Raw genomic sequence first — 18,513 nt, 5'->3', positions numbered from 1 at the left:
CACTCAGGAAGACAGGAATTGGTCAAATGTAGTCAAAGGGTCTTCCTGCTCTATGCCGCAGCGGTATCATTTAGGTACCATAGAATGACAGCCTTCTGAGAGCCTCAGACTGCAAAAAGTTTAAAAATTGTGCATGAGTATGTGTGCTGAGGTATACATGTGTGTATGCATGTGTGTACTTGTGCTTATGTGTGTATATATATGTATGCATGAGTGTATTTGTGCATCTCTATGTGTGTATGAATGTATGTGTACACAAGTGTGTGTGTGAGACTAGGCAGGTTGGAAAGTAAGTAGAAGACTTCTCATACTACTCATGGGCTCTGCCTCTCCCCACCCCCACATCCCCACACCTCCAACAGACAAAAACGGAAATCATGTTTTGTGACCTGAGATTGCTTTCGAAAGTTCGTAGCTCTTCGAGGACATTCCAGTGGGACCCTCATTGGTTCCCTGCAGGATGGTGGATTTTCTGTCAGCCGCCCCCCAACCCCCACCAGGTCCCTGAATCGTCCCCCTCCTGCAGCTGCAGCGCTGCAGAGGTGGGCCGGCCCGGGCAGGCTCGGCCCGTGGCGCACGCGGCCCGCGGGCTGGAGTCAGCCCGTGGTGCGGGCGGGAGGGCGGGGGGTGGGAAAGGCCATGCCTCCAGCTGCAGAGGTTGCACACAGCTGGCATGATCGCGGTCACCTGCGCGGCGCCGGTGCCCTTGCGCTCGCGTTGCCCGGCCCGCGGCCGCGGACTTTGCGGCGGGAGCGCGGCGCGGTGAAGCACCGGCGCGGAGGGCGCCCGGCGTAGGCGGCGGCGGGTGTGGGCCGAGCCGGTATTTATAGCTTCGTGACAGCAGCAGCGGCAGCGACGCCGCCGGCCCGTCTCGCCGCGCTTCCCAGCGAGGCCGCCGGCGCGCCGAGGGCTGTGCTTGACCGCGACTCCCGTGTGTAGTCGCCCCGCGCCCCGCGCTCCGCGCTCCGCGCGACCCTTCGGGTGAGTACGTGGGCCCGTGCGTTGGGCGAGCCTCCCCCCCCGCTCGGTCCGGCCGCAGCGGAGCCCTACCGGCCCTGCCGCCCGCAGCCCCGCTGCCTCCTCGTCCCTGCCCGCGAGTGCGGAAGCAGCCGCGGAACCCTGGCCCGGCCCCCGAATTCCCCGGCGCCTGTGCTCCTGCCTTCCTGGGGATGGCAGCCAAAGAGGCAGGGTGAAGTGTCAAGGAAGGAGGGGGACGCGCCAGCCCTCTGGCTAAGGGCAGTGGAGACTCCCGGGCGAAAGGCTGTTGGTGGGAGCCCTCAAACTCCCGGCTCCAGGGTGCAGAGATACGGTGGGAGAGCAGACCTTGAACTTTCCTTTCTTCAGCGATTCCTAGCCTAGGGACTGAGTAAAAGCCCTATTTTTCTTAATTAAATTTAACAGGTTGCCGTTCGTAGGTGTTGTTCTTGGGGAAAAAAACCCAAAGACTTGGGTGTTTGGGTGTTTGCTAACTTCATCGTGACTAAATAAAACTATTTTTTTATTCCTATTTTTGAAAATGCCACAGGCCCACAAGTGTATTCTACCGTCTGTGAAACAATGAAGTGTGTGTGTGTGTGTGTGGGTGTGTGTGTGTGAGAGAGAGAGGGGAGTAAACATCACATGCTTATCAGGAACCGAAAAGGAAAAAAAACATGAGGAAAAAGTATGTTGAATATAAGGATATGTATTGCCCCCTAATTATAAATGATGTATGGTCTGAAATCCAAGGAAAGACTTCTAGGAAGCTACAGGGTTTTTGTTTTGGCTTCAGAAACGAGGTCTTCCAATTTATTGAATATAAAAGTAGTTGAATCCCTGTAAACCTCATTTTTTTTTTGTTGTAAAGTATTGACATTTGACCATGGATATACTTTCTTTTATCCCCCCAGTCTTCGTAGTTTAAAAGTAATTATGGATTTTGACATTTTGTCTCAGGCATTTATCCCTCCTATTCCACCCTCCCTCTCATCCCTGTGATGACAAACTGGCTCTTGTCAGTTTTATCCATGCTTCTTTAAGCTGCCTTTAAAAAATACACTTTTTACATGAATTCTATTTAATTAATTAAATGTTTTTTTTCTTTGGCATTATGTTTGGAATATGGCCATGGCAATTTCTTCTCTTTCTTTTTCTTTCTTTCATGGAGCCCGGCTCTGTCGCCCAGGCTGGAGTGCAGTGCGGTGATCTCACCTCACTGCAACCTCGCCGTCCCGAGTCAAGGGATTCTCCTGCCTCAGCCTCCTGAGTAGCTGGGATTACAGGCGCACGCCACCACGCCTGGCTAATATTTGTATTTTTAGTAGAGATGGGGTTTCACCATGTTGGTCAGCCTGGTCTCGAACTCCTGACCTCGTGATCGGCCCGCCTTGGCCTCCCCAAATGCGGTGATTACAGGTGTGAGCCACTGCGCCCAGCTGGCAATTCTTTATTACAAACAAATCACTGAAAAGGAGGTCTAAACATTTTTAAAGGATATAGTAGTGATTATTTTTTAACTTTATAATGTGCTAGGGCTCATAAGTATTTTGCCATTTCAATGGAAAGTTGTCTCTGTTCAGAGGACCAGTAGACCTATTTTGCTTTTGGAGTTGCTGTTTTAAAAACTTGCATTGATTAAGCAATTTGTTTACCCAAGGACTGCAGGATAGGAACAAGGGAAGAAAAATCACTTAAAGGTTGAAACAATGTGAAGAGAAAATGTAGGAAGTGATTTATAGATGTAAACCTCTAAATTAGCTAAGGTACCACAAATACTATCCTGGAATCTATCAGAACCACTTATAGTGGTTTTATTGATTGACTTAAAAGGTTGCTGTTTATTTAAAAGCCCCGTGGTCTTTTGTATTAGACTAAAAGTAAGAAGTTCTAACTTTATTTCTGTTATTATTGCTATTTGTGTGTTTTTTTAAAACCTGTATTAGGCACTTGCATTATGTAAAATGGTATATATAATCTTTTCTTGCCTTTTTATCTAACAATTGAAGATAATATACTAAGACCTGTCATTACCTCAGGACTGGTCTGTGTGCGTGTGTACATATGTGTGTGTGAGACCAGGTAGGTTGGAAAGTAAGTATAAGACTTTTCATACTCCTTGTGGGCTCTGCCTCTCCCCACCCCCACATCCCCATACCACCAATAGACAAAAACAGAAATGATGTTGTGCCGCCTGAGATTGCTTTCGAAAGTTTGTAGCTCTTTGAGGACATTCTATATATTTGGTTTTTCACCTTTCTGCCATTTCTCCTTTTGCAGATTTGGATGTGTATTATCCAGACTGTACTCTCTCTGGAATGGAGTCTTCTAGTTTTTTTTTTTTTTTTTTTTCCCCTCACCCAGGCTGGTCTGTTTTCTGTTATCCATACATGTGTTTATTCATTTATTCATCCATCAGCAAATATGTATTGAAGGCCTACTAGGTGCAAGTCATCACTTAGTACTTAACTCTTACTTCGTTCCCATTGAAATTTTATTCTGTATTTTATACTTCACACAATGGTAACTAAGAGTAATAACTTTGGGGTTGTATAGAGGTAGTTGTACCTGTTTCTGTCAGCTGGTAGCTTTATGATCCTGGACAGATCATAACCTCTCTGAATTTCTGTTTCTTCACTGGTAAATCCAAATGGCTGGTATCAGGAATAATTGAGAAAATACGTGGAAAGTGCTTTCCAAGAGCCTAACCCCTAAAAGCACTAAAAAGTGTTAATTACAAGTGCTGTCTACATATACTGCAACCCTCTTCATCTCAGGAAATGCATTTTCCGTCTCAGGAAATGGTAGTTCCATTCTGGATTTTGCCTAGATCACGTCTACATCCAGTGTATTAGTAAATCTTAGTAGTTATTTTTGATGTGTCCAGAACCAGAGTTGTTTAAACTGCCTTAATTTCTCTCTGCTTGGTCCAAGTTGCTGCATCTCTTTGGCAACGGCTTCCTCAGTAGCTTCCCTGCTTCTGTTCCTTGCCCTCCTTTCTTACAGAATATTTTCAATCAGGAAACAGACAGGCCCTTCTGACATATAAGTCAGATTGTGTCCCTCCTCTGCTTCCTATCCCACTCAGGGTGAAAGCCCACATAGGAGGGCTTCAAGGCCTGCTCATGATCAGATGCTACCTCCTTCATACTCCCCTGCACCTGCTCTTTCATACTCCCCTGCACCTGCTCCCCATCCAGTCATACTGCCCTCCTTGAAGATCCTTAATTTGCTCTAAACCTGCACCCAACAATAGCCTTTCCAACTTTTGTTCCCTCTATCTGGATCACACTTTCCCCAGATAGCTGCTGACTTCTCTCCCTTCTTTCGTGCCTGTCTTCTGATGTCACCTTATAATGAGGTCTTCAACTTCCCTCACACCTGACACTCCCTGTTAACTTTTCCTTGCTTTAATTTTCTCTGTGAACTTTCTTGAATACTGTGTTTAATTTTTATTTGTTTAATATCTGTTTCCCTCAAAGAAACTATCAGATGCAAGCAACAGGTCTTTGTTGTTAGTTACCCTAGCACATAGGCCTGCGCCTGGCAAAAAATAGGCAAGTGGTAAATATTGAACAAATGAATGAATGAATGTTGTTATGGAGTTAACACATCTGTACATCATCACTTTTATATGCATGATTGTCTCTTCTGCTCTGAAACCTTTGATAATTCTCTATTTTCAGTAAAATACGGACCAACACTTTTGGATAATCTTTGTTGGATTGGCTCCAAATTATCCTTAACTCTCACAGGATAATGCCAAGCACCCAGTGTTCTAGCCACAAACAACTACTGATACATCTCTACATCAGTCCCAGGCAGTTTCTTCTGTGCCTTTGCACAAAATAGAAGTACTGTGAATTTTTCTTTTTTATATCAGATGGCTTTATTATCAGAAACTTTCAACTAATGTAAAGGGTAAGATTTTAGAATTTGTGTCCTTGTGTGTGGGAGGCATTGCATGGAGTGTTGAAGCCAGGTGGCTTGAGTTTAAATTGTGGCTCTGATATAAATTAATTTTGTTATTTTTTTACAAGGTACTGAACTCTAAGTCTCAGTTTCAATATTTGTGAAATGGGGACAATAATATTTTCTTCATTGGTTTGCTATGAAATTTAAGAGATGCTGGTAAAGCTCATCAGCATAGTGTCTGGTATACAGTATGTGCTCAATAAATGTTAGCCTTAGAAATATTAATTTAACACCTCGTGCTGAAATGAGAGGGAGTTGAGTGGGGGTGCATTAGTATTGTTACTGGCCAGGTCATCAATGTAGTCCTTGGTCTCCGCTGCTCGTCTTCGCTTTGTTTGCCTTAGCGGAAGTTGAATGGCAGATTGTTCCACCCTCTTCTCATCTCACCTAAATAATGAGAGAGCTTCTCTTTGTGAGTGTACCACTCAGCTCATCCAATAGATACCTACTGATCACCCAATATGAGCCCAGTATTGTGCTGTGCCCTGGCAGTAAACAGCCACTTCTCTGAGGAGCTTATGATCAAGTGAGGGAGACAAACACATACACAGATAATTTCACTATAATGAGCCAGAAGCTAAGATAAAAGCTCATTATCATCTGTGGTTATAGAAATGAATTTAAAAATGGAAAGGTTTTGCAGACTATGTGCCCTGTATCACAAGTCCATTTGAACAGCCTCAAGCCTGCATTTAAATTAACAGTAGATACATCAAATGATCATACTGATTGTAAAGATGTTTTATGTGCACTACAGAGGTGAAAACAGCTTTGGTTCTCTGGATAATGTTGGGGTACCTAAGGAACAAGAAAGTAGGGCTGAGATGACTAGGCAAACATTTGCAGCCTGTGTACGAAGTCATGAAGTGAGGATAAGCAGAGGTTTAATTCAAATTATTATGTAAGGGTTTGAAATTTGGGACCCTCTAGAAGATATCACTTCAACTTCAGAATTATGAGGCAAGAATAAATTCCAGCCAGCTTAAATGATCAATAATGGGGTCCTATTTTGTTCTGCTAGTTGAAACTGTTAGTGGAAATACAGAATAAGCTGTAACCGTGATGGGAAATACCTTACTGGAAGAAACACTTCCAGCTTTGTGGTATATTAGAAAGATTAAGGGCTAGGTGTAGGTCTGGATTCAAACCCTGATGTTTCCACTTGCTATGTATTTTAAACAGGCAGCAACTGCTCTGAGCCTTTGTTTTCTTTCCTGTAATGTGGCAGTGATAGTAGCATTCATGGCATTACCGCGGTAATTAAATAAAATCATGTACTAGTGCAGGATTATTGGTCAATGCTATAGTTCTCTTTCCCTAAATAATATAAATGCTGGAGAGAAACAGCTGTCTCTGAAATTTTTTGAATGTTCTAATTTAACTTGAGCATGTGGACATCACATAGCCCACGAAGCAAGATTCTCAAGTTAAAAACAAGAAAATAAGTATGTGCTAGCCTCCAAAATGCATGTATTTAAAAAAAGAATCAAGAGTGTATGTATTGGAGTTGATCTGGCTATCTGCAGGAAATGGTGATAAGGCCCTGGAGTCAGCCTCAGAGGCTCAGATCACAGCTCTTCTGAGAGGTGACTTTGGACCAGTTACAAAGTCCATGTGAGCCTCAATTTCCTCTCTGTAAAATGAAGTGACAGGAATGACAATGATGGTATTTCAGTAGTATTTCTAACTCCTACTGCCTTAATTGTGTGTGTTCATGATGGGAGGGGAGGTGGTGGTAGAATTCTTCACTGGCAAAAGCAGTGACAGCAACCTGTAATAACAGCTTCTTAAATAATACTCCTTTCTAGTTCTGATGGGCATATGGGAACTATTTCTTTTTTATGACTCACTGGTTACCAGTGATGAATTTTTCTTGTAATGGTGGTCTTTGGACACTTCCAAAAGTATTGTGTGAAATTGAGTTGAAAACCAACCTATTCTGGCATTCTTACACATTAAATATCATGAAAATGCGTAAAAGTTCATTTTTGTTCTTCACTACTTGCTCTGCTGTCTTTGGTGTGAGAGTCACACGTTTAAGTTTCTGCTGCTATAGCAGGTGATGAGCCTCATATTGAAAAATACAAAAACAAAAACAAGACTCCTGAGATAGTCACCATTCCTAGGCGATCCAAGCTACAGCCCCTGGGGATAGATTTCAGAGTGTTCACAGAGATAACAAGCGACTTAAAATTGCTTAGAAGGCTTATGAATCCAAGGCACAGTGACTGTTTGCTTGGCTGAATTCTATTGCCAGTCCTTTTGCATGTTTATATTGCTTTTGTAAAATAGTCATGACAAGTTCTCATTAACTAAGATTGTGGGTTGAATTGGCATTCATCAGCCCAGAATATTGGATTGGGACTTGGGAGCCTTGGAGGCTCTCAGATCTTCCATTGACTTACTTCAGGCTTGTGGCATGGTCTTTATGATTTCAGTTATGTATAAAGTGAGAGTATTTATCAATGGATACTCCCCCACCAAGTGTTCAGAGTTCATAAAGGATTCTTTCTCTCACACACACACACACGCCCACACACACACAAATTTTTTTTATGCGTTAGAAGTAGATATTACAGAGTTATTATATTTGTGTCTGGAGGAGAACATGTCTCCAGAAGACATTCAAGGGATGGCATCCCTGGGACTGGGACCTAGGCCTGTTCTCTAGGCAAGGAAAGTGCAAGGAGTTGATCTGGCTGTCTGCAGAGAATGGTGATCAGCACCTGGGGTCGGCCTCAGAGGCTCAGATCAGAGCTCTCCTGCTAGGTGACTTTGGGCAAGTTAGAAAATCTGTGTCAGCCCCAATTTCCACCCTGTAAAATGAAGTGGCAGGAATGATAATAACAGTATTTCAGGGGGTTGTTATGACAAAAATGACACAATGATACATGCAGACATCCAGCACAGAGCCTGGCATGTAAACTGCTGTAGACTTTGTAAATGACCCTCTTCTCCCTCTTCGCTTTCTGAATTCTAAACAAATTGGGAGAGAAGAAAAATGAATTGGCAGATGGCAGTCAAATTTTTGTCTGTATTATTTTTGATGTCTAAGATTTAATCAGTATTGTTGCTGAAAAACAGACACCGTTTAGTCTGAGAGCCAAATGGGCTCACGAACACCAAACACCAGAACTACATAGACATAATCATCCACTTACAAGCCCTGGTGGACCCAGACAGATCTCTTCATGTGGAAGTTACAGCTTGTGTTCTTTATGGGCAGGCTGGTTCCCAAAGAGGGAAGAGGGAGGAGCTGAGCAAGACTTTGGAGGTGGGCCTGAACATTTTCATTTTAAGATGGCTATGTACTTCCAGTGCACATATTCAGGTTAAGACCCACTACTGTAGGCATATTACATATTTTGCAGTGCCCTGTGCCTTTGGATGTGCCGTAGCCACTGCCTAGAGTGGCTTGCCTTCTATCCGTCCCTTCTTCACTAAAAAAAAATTATGCTAATCCTCCAACCTTAAACTTGGTGATATCTTTTGTGAAATCTTCCTCTTCTCATTCACCCAATGCAAAGGATTGCCCAGTCCTTTCTGTGGGCTACTACTCTTCCGTAGACTTAGCTATTTCATGGAACTTACTCTCTATTGAAATTATTTGATAACTAGACTGTGAACATTTTAATAAAAGTTTATTCATGTATATACATTTGTCAGTGTTTAGAAGAAGATCTGAAAGTAATTACAGCAAATTCGTAAGCAGTCATAACTCTGAGGAGAGGGATTTGGACAGAGGAGAGAATATTGTTTAACTTTCATTAATATATGCTCATTTTACCTCTGTATCGTTTTGATTTTGTAATAATCAAAAACAGGAGGCCAAGTATGGTGGCTCACACCTGTAGTCCCAGCACTTTGGGAACTTTAGGTGGGCAGATCATTTGAGCCCAGAAGTTCAAGACCAACATGGCGAAACCCTGTCTCTACAGAAAATACAAAAGTTAACCAGGTGTGGTGGCACAACGTGTGGTCACAGCTACTGGAGAGGCTGAGGTGGGAGGATTGCTTGAGCCCAGGAGGTGGAGGCTGCAATGAGCCGTGGTTGTGCCACCTCTGCGTTTCCCCCTGGGAGGACCTCTACATGTCATCTTGGTCACCATCCCAGTTTTGGACAGTGTTCTGCCCTCTCACATCCCCTTGTCTCCCCTTACTCTTCCATTGTTTTTCTTTCCCAAGTCTCCAAATGATCAGAGGTATGATTAGGTGTTAGGGAAGGGGCAATATTTGCTTTCCTCATTCTCAGACTTGTCTTGGAGCCATAAGTAGGAACAGGTATCATCTTTTCCAAATACCTTTTTATGGAACTGTTATAAACCTGAACTGATAAAAAGAAGGAAGAGACTACTTGTTTTCCTGCTCTAACCCTATCTCTTTTCTTATACAGGTAAACTACGAACTGGGAGTTTTGAAGAATGGGTAAAGACTTTCGTTATTATTTCCAGCATCCCTGGTCTCGCATGATTGTGGCTTACTTGGTGATCTTCTTTAACTTCTTAATATTTGCGGAGGACCCGGTTTCTCATAGCCAAACAGAAGCCAATGTTATTGTTGTTGGAAACTGTTTTTCATTTGTTACAAATAAATACCCTAGAGGAGTTGGCTGGAGGATTTTGAAGGTGCTTCTATGGCTACTTGCCATTCTCACAGGACTAATAGCTGGCAAATTTCTGTTCCATCAGCGTTTGTTTGGTAAGTACCATGACCCATGAAATGTAGTATTGCTCATTATTTAATTTATATTTTCCAAGATACAACTTTACTGTTTCTAAATGCCAATGTAGGAGACATTTTAGTTTGTCCTCCTGCCTTAAAGTTGTTATGCGTGGTTGTAACTGGGTTCTTCAACTACTCTCGGTTAATGGTTTACTTTTCAACTACTCTCTGTTAATGGTTTACTTTTCCTACTGTCTAAGGAAAATTAGCATGAGGTAAAATTAGTACCAAACTTCATTTCAAAAAAATAGCATTCGGGGAGGTGTGGTGGCTCACGCTGGTAATCCCACCAATTTGGGTGGCCGAGGTGGGCGGATCACTTGAGGTCAGAAGTTCGAGATCAGCCTGGACAACATGGTGAAACCTCATCTCTACTAAAAATACAAAAATTAGCCCGGTGTGGTGGTGCATGTTTGTAATCCAAGCTACTTGAGAGGCTGAGGTAGGAGGATCGCTTGAACGTGGGAGGCGTAGGTTGCAGTGAGCCAAGACTGCACCACTGCACTGCAGCCTGGGTGACAGAGCGAGACTCCATCTCAAAAAAGAAAAAAAAAAAAAAGCATTAGGAATAAAATGAATATATACATAATCTTTTTTTTTGAAAACTTGTTTAAAAATTTTAAATTTTTTTAAATTATACTTTTAAGTTCTAGGGTACAGGTGCACAACGTGCAAATTTGTTATATAGGTATACATGTGCCATGTTGGTTTGCTGCACCCATTGACTCAACATTTACATTAGGTATTTCTCCTAATGCTGTCCATCTCCCTGTCCCCAACCCCATGACAGGCCCTGGGGTGTGATGTTCCCCACCATATGTCCGAGTGTTCTCATTGTTCAGTTCCCACCTATGAGTGAGAACATACGGTGTTTGGTTTTCTGTCCTTGTGATAGTTTGCTCAGAATGATCGTTTCCAGCTGCATCCATGTCCCTGTGAAGGACATAAACTCATCCTTTTTTATGACTGCATAGTATTCCATGGTGATATATACGTAATCTTTTTTAGAGAAGATATGAACAAGAAAATAGCTTCCCCCCCCCGTAGATAGTACCTAAGTGTGGCAGAGAGTTTATAAATCATAAAGAAAATGACTCTATATCACACCACATTTTCGTTAAATATATTTTACACATATTGTTCATTCAGGGAGTTGGAACTGTAAACTTTTACTCTCTCTTTTTTTTTTTTGAACATTGGCTTTAGGATGTTTATTTTTGAACCTATCCAACCAAAGAATAGTATATTAGTAAGGAATCTCTTGATAATGACAGAAGAAGAGACTAAATTAGTTTAAGTTAAAAAGGTAACTTACTATAAGGATGTTAGGATATTTCAGAGACCAAGGATAGAATGAAGTGACAGGGACATTGGGACATTGGGATAAATGAAACCAAGGGCTTGAAATCTGTTAGGATGCTATTTGTCTCACTTTCTCTATATTATCTGCTTTATTCTCCTTTTACACTGAAGGTGAATTTTTATTACCTAAAGAGACTGGGTTGACTTTCCTAGTCTCAAGTTTAAACTCTCAGTGGAGAGTGTGAAGTTGTCTCAGGGTGTGGTTCCCACCTCTGACCTAACCGATTTTTGCCTAGAGGTAGGTGATATTTATTCAATAAATGTTCATCGCTTATAACATGCCAGACACAATTCTAGACAGTGAATCAAGCTGGCAAGGTTTTTGCCCTCATAAAAACTTAGTTCCTACAGGAGAGAGAAAGACTAAAGAAATAAATGTACACTCTGTATGCAATGGGGGAAAATAAAGTAGTTTTGAATGCTGTAGTTGGGTCAATTAGGAAGAAAATTTATATAGAGCTTTGGACTTAGCAGTGATAAGATAAATAGGTGACTTACTGAAGGTATTTTTGGTCTAGAGGTTGGATTAGAAACCATGGCAATGTTTTAAGGAATAAATAAATAAATATCCATACACATACATACACATAGTATTATATATATTTTTTTCTCTGTGTATTCCTTACACTATTGCCATGTTTCTATTGTATAAATATATAAAATGCGCGTATTTTATATTTATTGTCTGTGCTTATATGTATAAAAGGCACACATATGTATAGATGCACATAGTTTCTAGACATTTGGTGAAAAACTAGAAGAAAGAAATGGAGAAGTGCTAAAAATGGAAGAAGGGCCAAGGGAACATTTTGTTGTTGTTGGTGGGGCAGATAGTTTTATTTGGGGGATAAGATTAATTGACCTGCTTATATTCGTGGGAGAAGGAGCTAAAGTGGAGGTAAAAAGATACAGAAGAAAGACAACATCTCTGAAGGTTTCTGTGGTCTCAGACTTAAGACACAGGTAGAAATGGTGGCTTGGAGAGGAAAAGAGGAGAGACCCTGGTTTCTCAAATATAGGCATGAGTGAGATAAAGATTGGTACTCCATTAGGTATGTTTGAGGTGGAGGAACAGGAAGGTGAATATTCTACTGTCTATTAAAGCTGATAACCTGATATCTCTTTAATCTGCTAACCTCTGTTTTACTGTGAAAAAGAAGATCTGACGATAAAGATGGAGGGGCTTGATGATGCAAGCGGTTTAAGGAAGTGGTTAAGGTTTGGAACAGTGGCCCTAGGGAGTTGGGAAGTGAACTGACTCAGAACAAATGAAAGGGTTGCTGATTATCATGAGGGTTGTTAGCCACTATAAATTTGAATGATACCAGTCTGGATTGTTGAGCAGTGTTCTTTTTGAGAGTTCAGTCATCCAGAAGAGAATTTGAGCGTGATTCATCTGGGTGGAGACTGATCAGGCTTGCTGTATTGGAAACAAAGGATGGAAAATAAATGGAGAGTTACAGGAAAAGCATTATTCATTTGACTGATAGGGGATTGTGGTTGGACGTGGAAAACAGGTGAGGGAGATGATGGTCTGGTACTGGGGGAACCCGCCCCCAATATTTTAAAGTAGGTTCTTTCTATTTTCCATAAGTGTTGGCCTGCTGAGAAATAAAGAGAGACAGTATAAAGAGAGGAATTTTACAGTTGGCATGCCAGGGGTGACATCACATATTGGTAGGACTGTGATGCCCACCTGAGTCTCAGACCAGCAAGTTTTTATTAAGGGTTTCAAAAGGGGAGGGGGTGTAAGAACAGATAGTAGGTACAAAGATCACCTGCTTCAAAGAATGAAAAGCAGAACCACTGATAAGGGCCTAACAAAGATCACATGGCAAAGGGCAAAAGCAGAACCACTGATAAAGGTCCAACAAAGATCACAGGGCAAAGGGCAAAAACAGAACCACTGATAAGGGTCTATGTTCAGCAGTGCATTGTCTTGATAAACATCTTAACAGAAAACAGGGTTCAAGAGCAGAGAACTGGTCTGACCACAAATTTACCAGGGTTGAGTTTTCCCAACCCTAGTAAGCCTGAGGGTTCTGCAGGAGACCAGGGTTTATCTCAGTCCTTATTTCAACTGCACAAGACAGACATTCCCAGAGTGTCCATTTATAGACCTTCCCCTGGGAAAGCATTATTTTCCCAGGGTATTAATATTAATATTCCTTGCTAGGAAAATAATTGAGCGATATGTTTCTTACTTGCACATCCATTTATAGACTCTCTGCAAGAAGAAAATATGGCTTTTTTTGCCAACCCTGCAGGCAGTCAGACCTTATGGTTGTCTTCCCTTGTTCCATAAAAATCGCTATTATTCTGTTCTTTTTCAAGGTGCACTGATTTCATATTGTTCAAACACACATGTTTTACAATCAATTTGTGCAGTTAACACAATTATCACAGTGGTCCTGAGGTGACATATATCCTCAGCTTACAAAGATAACAGGATTAAGAGATTAAAGTAAAGATAGGCATAAGAAATTATAAAAGTATTATTTGAGAAATGATAAATGTCCGTATTAAGATGAAAAACAATTTATGTTCCTCTGCCACGGCTCCAACCGGTTCCTCTGTTCAGGGTCCCTGACTTCCCATAACAGTCTGGGAGGAGTGGGCAGGGGCCTGAAGATTTGGATGAGGCTCAACAGGTGAGATGAGAGTAAGAAAAAGGAAAGAATTGGTGGGTGTGGTCACATGACATGTTGTAACAGAAGTAAACCATTCTTCAGTAGTGATTCCCAAGTAGGGTGTGGTCTTTAGAGAGTGAGTCCTAAAGTAGAGTGGAGAGATGGGTCATTGACACAGAGAATATTTAGGAACTCAATGTTAGTTGGATCATCCACCAAACATTAAACAAGCATCATGTCCTGCATAGTAATTATATGGATAGAAGAGGATAAGGGTGGATAGTGAATGGAAGTGGGTCATTTTCCAAAAATGGATAGAGAGTGCTGGGGAGACAAAACAATAGATACCTGTTACAAGCAATGGCTGGATGTGTTTGGATTCCATTCGAGAAAATTTTCTCAGCGTAGGAAGCTAAGGCAAATTTAGACCAAAATATCTAGTTTGGAGAAAAGTCATCTGCCTGTATTGAAGATTGAGAATCACACCATTAAGCTAATGGTGTGAATTATAAACAGGACATTTGGTTTTGTAATCACTACATTTTGTTAAATTATTCTGTTGCAAACTTTTATCTCTTATACTAAAATCACATTTCAGTTATGGCTTACATTTTAATTCTCCTGGTGATATAAGTAATCAGCCCTGAAAAAGCACTTTTGATTTCAAGTGGTTTACTGAGTACAAATTATTTTAAAATAATGGAAGTGAGTTGTATTTTTTTTTTTTTTACTTACAGTAGGAAAGATTATATGATGTATTCAGCTTGATTTCTTCTATTTGGCAATTTTCTTCTCCTTTTTCTCTTACTAAAAAACCTATGAAATTTTATGGAATATTAGAGAAGGAATCATAACCTTCTGTAAATGGTGAGGACTCTTGATTTAATTTCCTGATGAACTCCAAACTTGTCCCCTCTCATTCTCTGATCAAATTTCATAATAAACTTTGAACTTGTCTTCTTCTTCTGTCTCTGCTCATGGCAATTGATTCTTCCTTACTTCATGAACTATTAATCATTTCCTCCTAATGGTTATCTGCTCCTCTTGTTCATTATGGATTTTGCTAGTGGAATTATTTTTTCCATATTGCTAAATGGCTTCTATCACTCTTCTGTGGTGAGTAGGTCTTTGCAAACCTATCCCCAAAGACTGAGGAAGCTGAGAGGCTGAAGAAAGAGGCTGGCATATCCATTTTCACAGGAAACAACATTTAATAGGGACTTATTAACAGAAGCCATATCTCGGTACCTGTGAGGTGACGTATCCTTGCCCTGTTATTCTCCAGACCCAGGGCTTATACACCACAGAGAATTTGCTTAAGGGAAGGATTCATGGTAAATAAAAATCTTAGAGGCCTTCCCAGAACTAGGGTTGGTCAGAAGTCAACATGATGGATTAGCATTTAAGATGGAGTTACTTTGACCTGCAGAACCACCAACAGAATAAAATCTAAACTCCTTTGATTGATACTCGAAGCTATTTATGATCTATTCCTTCCTCACTCCAAACCTGATTTTTCACATTCCACATATTGCAGGGAAATATTTGCTGGTTCTCAAACTTGCCATGTTATCTCATGTCTCAGTGTTTTTTGCCTATGTACTCTTTCATGCCCATTATGCTCCTCTCTGCTTTGTCACCTTGGCTAGTTTTCCATTTTCCTTCAAATCTCAGTTCCAGCATTATCTCCTCTGTGGCACTTTCTCTGACTCCCTCCTGTAAGACTTCAGTTGTCTTCTCTTCAGCTCCCACTGGTGACTACTTGTACCAAAGAGTCACAGCCATGCAATGATATGGAAAAGAATTAAAAATTTAATGCAAACATAGATGTTCTTATTGGCTTGGTATATGACAAATGTTTCTGCCCTGGTTCTCAAATAATTAGCATTTATTCATAATTCATTTTTAAAAGGACATATTTAACAATTTGTACATGCAAGCTTCTGATAGGTGATAATGATGATGAGGATGATGTATGTATGTTGGAAGGGGTGGGATTGCTAATGACAAGCACAGAAATTTTTGTTACAGAAATATTGGAATGGCTTACAAGAATGATCAGAATCATTTCTTGAAATCAACTCAACAGCTTTTTTATATAATTCTCTAATAAAATGCCAAATACAAATATTATATAGAATGCCACTATCCCTTTCTTTTAATCAACTTGTAAGTCTTCCTTCATTTATTTTGTTATAGGAAGTCTCTTCTTAGTAGATTCCAGAAGAACAATAAGTATTCCCAATTTAAGGGATGTGTGAGAAAGAGCAAATTATTCTGTGAGCACATGATTTAATATACTTCATTGGTAATAAATTTAATTTTTCTGTGAGACATAAATATTAGGTTTTTGTTACTCTTTAGGTAGTAACATAATTCAGGAGCAATTCTGAAATCAGAATTGATAAGTTTAGAATTTTTTTAGTTTAAAACAGAATCTTTAGGTATTATATGAGGATTTATAAAAGTTAGGTTCCATTGGAATGTCAGTTTATACTCTTCCAGTACCTCTCTCTTTCATTTGCTTGGATGATTCTAGTTTTTTTTTTTTTAATGTGTTTTAATAATGCATCCTAGCTTTTTGGGGGATTATACTTTAGAGATATCCATGAATAGAGACATCCAAAATTATTATGCTGACAATTAGGACCTATCTACAAGGAGAATTTAATTTCTTGAGCTTATTCAAGAAATAATTTTTATTGCAAAAAGGAATTTAAATTATTTACAACATATATGCATGATACAGTAGAAGTAGAAAATCAGGACCACAGAAAAGGCAGAAACAAATTTGTTTTGATTTCATGAATTTCAAAACCTTACTTGATTTTGAGTTTCCTCAGAGCTGGGCACAAAGGGAAACTACATCACTGTGGTTATCAGCAGTGATGAAAATTGTAAGCTCCACAAAGGTATTTTTCTTTGCACCTAGTTGTAGAACTTCCTTGTCATAAATTTTGGTAAAGCTTTTCTTTTGTCTTGTGCTTGGAGATGTTGAATGGTGAAGTGGCAAATGCAGAAATTCATATTCTTGTGTCTTAAAGCAAACGTTCATCAAAGTGTAGAGTATAACATTTAATCAGCTGGGCACGGTGGCTCACGCCTGTAATCCCAGCACTTTTGGGAAGCCGAGATGGGTGGATTATGAGGTCAAGAGATCAAGACCATTCTGGCCAACATGGTGAAACTCTGTCTCTACTAAGAATACAAAAATTAGCTGGGCACGGTGGCGCACACCCGTAGTCCCAGCTACTTGGGAGGCTGAGGCAGGAGAATCGCTTGAACCCAGGAGGCAGAGGTTGCAGTGAGCCGAGATTGTGCCATTGCACTCCAGCCTGGCACGGAGTGAGATTCCATCTCAAAAACAAACAAACAAAAAAATTTAATCATGAAAGCAAGTCTGTGATGCTTTATTTCATGAAAACATTTCTATGAAGGGCAAAGTGATAAGGGTTCAAGTTACTTTGATTGAATAGCTTTATCTGAGGATGGATTTTAGAACATCAAGACTGTAATAATGTATCTCTCAGACAAACTCCTTTCCTGTTATTTGTCTTCTCTCTTTTACTTTTGTTTTCCAACATGTGCAGAGATCCTTTATTAGTTGCCATTTTCTTTTTAACACTGCCCTTTTAACACATTGTCAGATGACCTCCACCATAAGGAGCTGTCAGTCTCTTAACAAGAATGATGTTCTTTGTATTCATTGAAGGTATTACTTAGCTGGAACTGGAGTGGTTGGAAAGCAGGCCACCTCAGAATGAGGTGGTAGGTGTAGCATCTGAAAACGATTCGAAGCCTGTTAATACTGCATAGTTCCTTTTCCAAACATGTATTTGCTTGTAAAATTGTTTCATTAATGTATGATTTCACAGCTATACCCATACCCGAAACTGGTGAGTGAGAGATTATGTTGATCTTGCTTACCTTTTAATCTTCAGTGCCTAAAACAATGCCTGGCACAGTAGCATTCAATACATTTGATTAAGTAAATTAATGTTTCTTCATCCTTTACATGTTGTCTTTGCCAGTGTTGCCTTTTTTTTTTTTTTTTTAAAGTGTCTTACTCTGTTGCCAGGCTGGAGTCCAGTGGCACGATCTTGGCTCACTGCAACCTCTGCTTCCCAGGTTCAAGCTGTTCTCCTGCCTCAGCCTCCCGAGTAGCTGGGATTACAGGCGCCTGCTACCATGCCCAGCTAGTTTTTGTATTTATAGTAGAGACAGGGTATCCACCATATTGGCCAGGATGGTCTCAATCTACTGACCTCGTGATCTGCCCATCTTGGCCTCCCAAAGTGCTGGGATTACAGGCGTGAGCCACCACACCCGGCCCAGTATTGCCTTTTTATTGTAAGATATAGAAAGGTACTTATTTGTTCATACATAAAATATAAGACATAGTCTCTGATTTCAAGGAATTTAAAATCTGGTTAAAAAGACAGGATACATATGCATCAAAAATCAAATACTGTGATGATACAAGAAAATGTGTGTTGAGTATCAAATGAATAGTATGGACTGTGAGTGCTGTGGGAATTTAGGAGAGAGGATCATAGCGGGCCAGGACAGGGAAAGAAAGCTTTGTTGCCCATGTGGGACCTAAATTGAGTCTCAAGTGTGAGTGGGATTAAAATAGTCAGATATGATGAAAGGTATTCATTACAGATTTCAGGTCCTGGAGTAGATAGTGTGAGCGAAGATGGAGACAACTCAGCTGTTTTTTGGAGTTGGGGGAAAAGCTGAAGAATTCGTGCTCATTTTGACTGAGAACAATTTATGTTAGGAAAGAGGTGTTGCAGTGAAAAGGTAGGTTGGGCCAAAATTCTTTGGTCTTTAAATGCCAGTCTTC

At 40.6% G+C, this 18,513-nt stretch overlaps 1 protein-coding gene across 1 annotated transcript in view; it reads left to right on the top strand.

The window, feature by feature from the left end:
- Positions 1-569: 569 nt before the first annotated feature.
- The window catches only part of LOC112617278 (transmembrane protein 117), a gene marked incomplete at its 3' end in the record, with an annotated part of 544,094 nt that continues 526,150 nt past the window's right edge, over positions 570-18,513 (top strand). The window contains exons 1-2 of the mRNA XM_025374027.1: positions 570-981; positions 9,344-9,648. Coding sequence (XP_025229812.1) covers positions 9,372-9,648 — 277 coding nt within the window. The remainder of the gene's footprint in view (positions 982-9,343; positions 9,649-18,513) is intronic.

The sequence above is a fragment of the Theropithecus gelada genome, unplaced genomic scaffold (genome assembly GCF_003255815.1).
Source record: "Theropithecus gelada isolate Dixy unplaced genomic scaffold, Tgel_1.0 HiC_scaffold_15989, whole genome shotgun sequence".
NCBI lineage: Eukaryota > Metazoa > Chordata > Mammalia > Primates > Cercopithecidae > Theropithecus > Theropithecus gelada.
The sequence above is the reverse complement of the archived record's forward strand: the minus strand, read 5'-3'. Positions and strand labels throughout refer to the sequence as shown.